The 6,429-nt window shown below is 38.9% G+C and overlaps 1 protein-coding gene across 9 annotated transcripts in view; it reads right to left on the bottom strand.

The window, feature by feature from the left end:
* The window catches only part of PDCD1LG2 (programmed cell death 1 ligand 2), a 119,142-nt gene that overhangs the window by 66,451 nt on the left and 46,262 nt on the right, over window positions 1-6,429 (bottom strand). For all 9 annotated transcript variants that reach the window (XM_010833813.1, XM_010833817.1, XM_010833812.1 and 6 more), the window contains one exon: window positions 4,160-4,209. In XM_010833813.1, coding sequence (XP_010832115.1) covers window positions 4,160-4,209 — 50 coding nt within the window. The remainder of the gene's footprint in view (window positions 1-4,159; window positions 4,210-6,429) is intronic.

The raw sequence follows: 6,429 nt of genomic DNA, 5'->3' as shown, positions 1-6,429 counted from the left end.
TTTTTTTTTTTACCCCCTCTAGATCTACTCAGATATTCATTACTTCAAAATATACAAAGTGGTACATTCTGAAGTCACAGATGCCCTTTTGTTACTGAATGGTTGACAGGCAGGGAGTTGAGGGAAAAACATCTTGCTGAAATAAACAAAAACCCCTAAATAGTCTACATGCAAATCTGGAGTGCCAGCTGCATGGATGAGCGGGTATTAGACAAAGCCCTGGTCATTTGGAAAACTCGAGTGACCAGAAAATACATGGCCACATACTTGTATTTTCAAAGGCTCTAGGAAGTCTGGCAAACTGACTTACTCCAGGCAAGAATGTCCCCCTCATTTCTTGATGCCTGTGATGGTTTATTTTATGTTAATTTGGCTAGACTGCTGTGCCCAGCTATTTGGTGAAATGTTAGTCTAGATGTTGCTCTGAAGGTATGTTGTATAACAGATGTAATTAACATTTATTTCCATCAGCTGACTTTAAATAAAGTAGATTACCTTCCATAATATGGGTGGGCTTCATTCAATCAGTTGAAGACCTTAACAGCAATCAGAGAAGGAGGAATTCTGCCTCAAGATTGTAATATAAAAAATTCTACCCGAGTTCCCAACCTGCCAGCCCTACAGATTTCATACTTTTCAGGCTAAGAATCTGCCTGTAATGCAGGAATCATGGGTTTGATCTTTGGGTTGGGCAGATTCCCTGGAGAAAGAAATGGCAACTCACTCCAGTATTCTTGCCTGGGAAATCCCATGGACAGAGGAGCCTGGCAGGCTACTTACTGTCCACGGGATCACAGAAGAGTTGGATGTGACTTAGTGACTAAACAACAAGTAGTTCTGTGGTTCTGTTCTTCCGGAGAAGCATGAAGTGCCCCCCTCATCCCCAGCAACACATTTCAAGTTTTCTTGGCTGTCCAAACACTTGGCCCCAGAGCTATTCTCTTTCCATCCCTCAAATTAGTATTTCCATGTCCTGTTCCCTCTTCTTCCCAGGGGATATTATTCCAAATGTTAAATCAGTTCTCAATAAAGAGTTAATAACTGATGAGCAACTTTTTAGGGAAGAACTTAAAAAAAAAGCATCTACTGAAAATCTAACACATTTGTATCTGCTTTGACAAAACCATAATACATTATACTAAATAAAAATAATTTTTCCTTTAGTACTTTGCTAATGATCATCAACCAAGTTCTATATTTTATGTAGCTCTAAACATGATTAGAAAGACTTCAATCAATCTGAAAATAACTTTGAATGCAATCAAAACAAGTACTAATAGACCATAAAATAATGTCATGTACGTATGTACATGATAAAGATGAACAGAAATACAGATAAACACAGTTTTTTTTTAAAAATGAAAAACATCCCCTCCACATTTGTCATTAAATGGCCAAGGCCCTCAACTTTTCCCACCCTGCACCCAAGGCAGACATTATTCATCCTTCTATCACCACAATTTGCATCTTGAAACGGTCTCCCAAACTATCCTCATCTCTGCTCCAGGCATTCCCCGCACCTGACATGAGGCTTGTTTGCCCTCCTGGACTTGATTTAACTTTCTCAATTTACAGATGACAAAACTGAAGCACAGAGAAGAGGCAGATCTTACCTAAGATTATGTAGCTAGATCACAGAAAAATTTAAATCTAAATTGTCTTGAATTTTAATTGTGACCTCTTTAAATAGATATTTCAGGTATAAAATAAAGAGAATAATGTAATGAACATCCATATATCCACTACTCAGTTCAGGAGGTTAAATTTGATGTTTACCATTTCCATGCTATTTTTGTACTTCTTTTGTACTTTGTACATATGACTGTTTCCCATATACACTACTTAAGGTTGTTTGCATGTTTCTGAACTTTCTGTCATTGGTAATATGCTATCTATGCCTTTCTGCATCTATCTTTCCTCTCAAAATTATATTGTTCAGATTTATTCATCTCAAAAATACATCTGGTTTTGGTGCTTTCATTTTAATTATTGTCTAGTCTTCTTATTCATCTTTTCTCTTTTTGATTCATATTTGATTACTTCTAATTTGTCGCTGTTATAGCTAATAGTACCAGGCACATTCCTATCTGTATCTTCTATATATATATAGAACTAAGATACCAGTTCTATATATAGAACTGGTCCTGACCTCTTACTACTCTCAGGTAAGTGTCAAGGAGGAGTGAGGGAGGAAGAGGAGAAGCATCACTTTCACCTCCCTGACTCTTCCTTCCTCCAGGTTAAAAGGTAGAGAGTGTGAGTAAATAATTGTGGAGGGGCAGTGGGTTGGGCAGGGGATGGAGAAAATGAATCCCATTTCTTTACTTTGACTTTTGATCAAGATAGTTACTTTATTTTGAATTTCAGACAACCATTAAAAGAGAGTGTGAGATTTCTCTGTTTATAAAGGAGCTCTACTGGTTAAAAATGACTGTGATACCCTCACTGTATAACTGCAATATTCAGACCATGTGGCAGGTCACAGGAGAGACATTTAGGTTGGCAGCAAGCTGTTGAGTAATCAGTTCCTCAAATAGGTGTTTCTGCCTTCATTACTCAGATTCTAAACTCTTCCCTTACAATGTTATGTTTCTAGGAAAAGATTTGAAAACTGATCGACAGGCTCAATTAACCTACAGGCATGTTTTGTTTAGTTTGTTTGCTATTTGAAATACTTTCAGCTAGCATTTAATAATTAAGATATTTTATATATAAATCCGGATTTCTTCTCTGGCAATGTAAGGCTAGTGCTAAACTGACAGGGAAAATGCTCTCCAATTTGTCAAAATCCCTCCCCTCCCCACTCCCTATTTGGTTAGGGACAGTTTTTACTCATTTCATCACTGGCCCAATAGGCATCTGAGTTTATTACTTCTGTGCTCAAGTTTTGCACTATTTCTTCCTTATGCTGAGCAACTGAAGGAATCACTTATTCAAACATTTTGACCTCATGAAATTCAGCAAATATTGGGCCTCTTTCATGGGAACTCACCTGGAGGCCAAGGAGATCAATTTATAGGAATACAGGATTTTTGTTTCCCAAGAAACAAATGTTTGTATCAGAACTTGCAGTGTTGATCTGAAAGTTGTCTCATGATTCAGAAAAGCTCAGGCAATGGGATGTCAAGCACAGCCAGCTTAGGCTGCATTTCTTCTCTGGCACTGGGTCCAGGAATGAGTCTATAGCAAAAGGATATATTTTCAAGAATCTCTTTCAGGGAAGTGGCGGAGACAGGGAGGGTGCAGGAGCGTCTTTTCATTTCATTCTTTTAAGTCATATTTTGTGCTTATGAACTGCCATGTGTGATAGATAAGCCAAATGCAGACCCTGGTATCTGAAGGTTTTCTAGGGTTATTTTCATAATCAGTGTCCCTGGAATCTGGGGAATATATTCAAAAGAATTAAAAAATAAACACTTCTTAATATTCTGAGCAGCTGATAATACATAGTTATTTAGAAATGTCTACGAATTGCCTATCATTATTGTGGTAAACTCATAAAGTCATGTGTGATACCATATGATCCCTAGATTTCAGGCAAAGGAAGCTTTCCCAAGAGAGCCAGAAATACCCATTTTACTATGTGACCTAGAGCCGTGGATCTCCAACAGATCACTTCCCCAGTGTCTATGCTTTCCATCCTATGAAGCTAAATGGTTTCAGCAACCCCGCCTCTCCTGACCTCTAGATCACATCCTCTCTCTTCCACAAATTCCAGCTCCAAGCCTTTCAATCTCATGAAGAGACTTCTACATCTCCAGAAATACCCTTAACCCACAACCCACAGTGACTTAACGACTACTGCAAAAATCCCAGCTGCTGATTGTGTCACAGTAAACTATCTTCCTTTTGCTGTTAAATTTAACCATGTTTCTAATTTGAGCCCAGATGTGCCGTGCATTATCTTCTAGGAGTGCTTAGGAATATAAACAGACTAAAGGCTATATAGTTGTTCTGTGGCTATTCAACTGACACCATCTTTATTTTCCGAGAAAGGTATGGAACAATGCAGGATTGCAAGAGAAACTAAATGCCACTTAGCAGGAAGATTCTGCCCAGGCTATTTGCCCTTGGTGCCACAAAGCAGAGGATTTATTTCTTAATTTAATCTGGGAGAGAAAAGAAGGTGAAAAAGAAAAGAAAAATAATGATTACTCACAGCTCTGTCCACTTCTCTCCTTACCATGGTGGCAGATCTTTTTGTTGAATCTGAAAAAGAAAAATTCCAGGGGTGGGTTAAGATTAACAAGGAAACTGTTCTGTTTATAGGTGAAATAATGGCAGAACAAAAAGTAAATCCAAATAAATCCACATAGAGAAGCATAAATTTCCACCGTGGTTTGAGACCTCAGGCTGGATACAAACTAAAACCATACTCTTAGGAGAAAATTCTGAAGAAAGAAGGCCTCGGCTTACTTCCCATTCCCTTGTCTGCCCAGGCCCCCAGGTCCTCAGAGGCTGAGGGACTGCTAATTTGGGTATTTAGCCCAGGAAATACCTCTGAAATTCTCTCTCCCTGTTCTACTTTAGTCTTGAATACCACTTCCGTCCTGTCTTCCCTACACAGAGCAGAAGGTCTAATCAATAAATCTGTACTAAGGTGTAATTGACTGATACTGGTTCAAAGTAACTTTGGGAGCAGAAACACAAGTTCACAAGACTGGTTGCTGCTCATCATTGTTTCCCTGGCTTTATCTCTTTATCAAGCCCTGATTTCACACATTCCCTCTTATTCTGATTTTCTTACAAGGTTCAATACCCATGTGCTGCAGTTGCTTGGGTTCCTGAACTCAGTCCATCCCTAATCTGCTTTTGTTCTGCATGTCAGCTTCTTAGTAACTCCTTTGTATCCATCTTGACCTTGGCCCAGATTTAGAGGGCTTCTATCCAGCATTGCAATCTCCTCCAAGAGCATTTGTATTTGAAAGGGGTCAATGGCTAAGCTATAGGAATTGCCCTTGAATGTTGGAGATTCAGTGAAGGACTCTAACTCCTGAGGTCAGTGCTGTCATTCTCTGTGATTCTCATGCAAACATTAGTCAATATATTTGGGCTTTGGTTTAAATCTCTGCAAAGCTCTGGCTCAGTCTTTTAGGGCAAAATGTGGTGCACAGGCTAGTACTGGTGGGCGAGTTGATTATTAACAGTCCACAATGAGATAGGTATAGAAATGAAGTGCAAACATTAGAAATTTTTATAGTAATTCTTCTAATATGTTAGGTTTTTTATGATCATATTTATTGAAATATCATATTATGTTTATGAAATCCAATAGAAATTAGAAATACTTCTCTATCCCATACAGTAGCTACTAGCCCCATGTGACTGTTGAACACTTACAATATGTGAGCACTTAAAATATGACCCAGGACTTGAATTTTTGTTTAATTTAAATAACCACATATGACCATGTTGTATAGAGCAGGTTAGCATACATATCTGCATATCAGAGGTTCAAAGTCTAAAATTTTATTGAACAATTTTGTTGTATATGCCAGGTAATGTTTTAGACACTGGACATATACTGATGAAAATGAGAAACCATAGTCCTTGAATTCATGTGTACTTGTATACTCCCTTCTAAGAGAGCAGATCCCAAAGCACAAGAGTTACAGAGGAGGGCTATTACATAGCAATGGTGATTTCACTTTAGTTTATTAAAAAATAAATCACTTGAAAATGTATTCACTTAACTCTTATTAGTAACAAATCTCTCCCACTCTAGTTGGTGCCTGAGACTCACACCCAACTTGGTGCTACTTACATTTGAAATTGGGATGAGGGATGAGGGGAAGACTTCTTTTCTCCATTCTATCTTTAAGAAATGTGGCTCTACTTCATTTTCTTAGAGAGTAAGGATAAAAAATCTGCTGCTCATTTATGAGGTGCCTAATGGGTTCTCAGGCCCCAAGCCTGGAACCTTGGTTATAAAATGCTTCTGAGGGGTACACATGAGGGAAGTACTAGAGGAATGCAGGACTTTCCTGGTGGTTCAGTGGTTAAGAATCTGCCTGCCAGTGCAAGGGACAGGTTTCTGATCCCTGGCCCGGGAAGATTCCACATGCTACATAGCAACTAAGCCCTCATGCCACAACTATTGAAACCCACACGCTCTAGAGCCTGTGCTCCACAGCAAATGTCACCACAATGAGAAGCCCATGCACTGCAACTAGAGTAGCCCCTGCTTGTCACAACCAGAGAAAGTCCATGCAGCAACGACAATCCAGTGCAGCCAAAAAAAGAAAAAGAATACAGAAAATAAGGTTCTGATGAGGTGCATCTGTCATGACTCTCTGAAGTCACAGATTTTCAGAAGTGATTCTGTTTAGTCCAAGATTTTTTGGGCAAGACCCTAAAATTCCTCTACTTCCATTCTTTCTCCCTATCCCATTTTTTTTCCTCATCCTCTGCCGCCTCCTTCTTCTTTTG

This window comes from Bison bison, unplaced genomic scaffold, assembly GCF_000754665.1.
Source record: "Bison bison bison isolate TAMUID 2011002044 unplaced genomic scaffold, Bison_UMD1.0 scf7180017863936, whole genome shotgun sequence".
In the NCBI taxonomy this organism is placed as follows: domain Eukaryota; kingdom Metazoa; phylum Chordata; class Mammalia; order Artiodactyla; family Bovidae; genus Bison; species Bison bison.
Note: the sequence above shows the minus strand (reverse complement) of the source record. Positions and strands in the feature narration are given on the sequence as shown.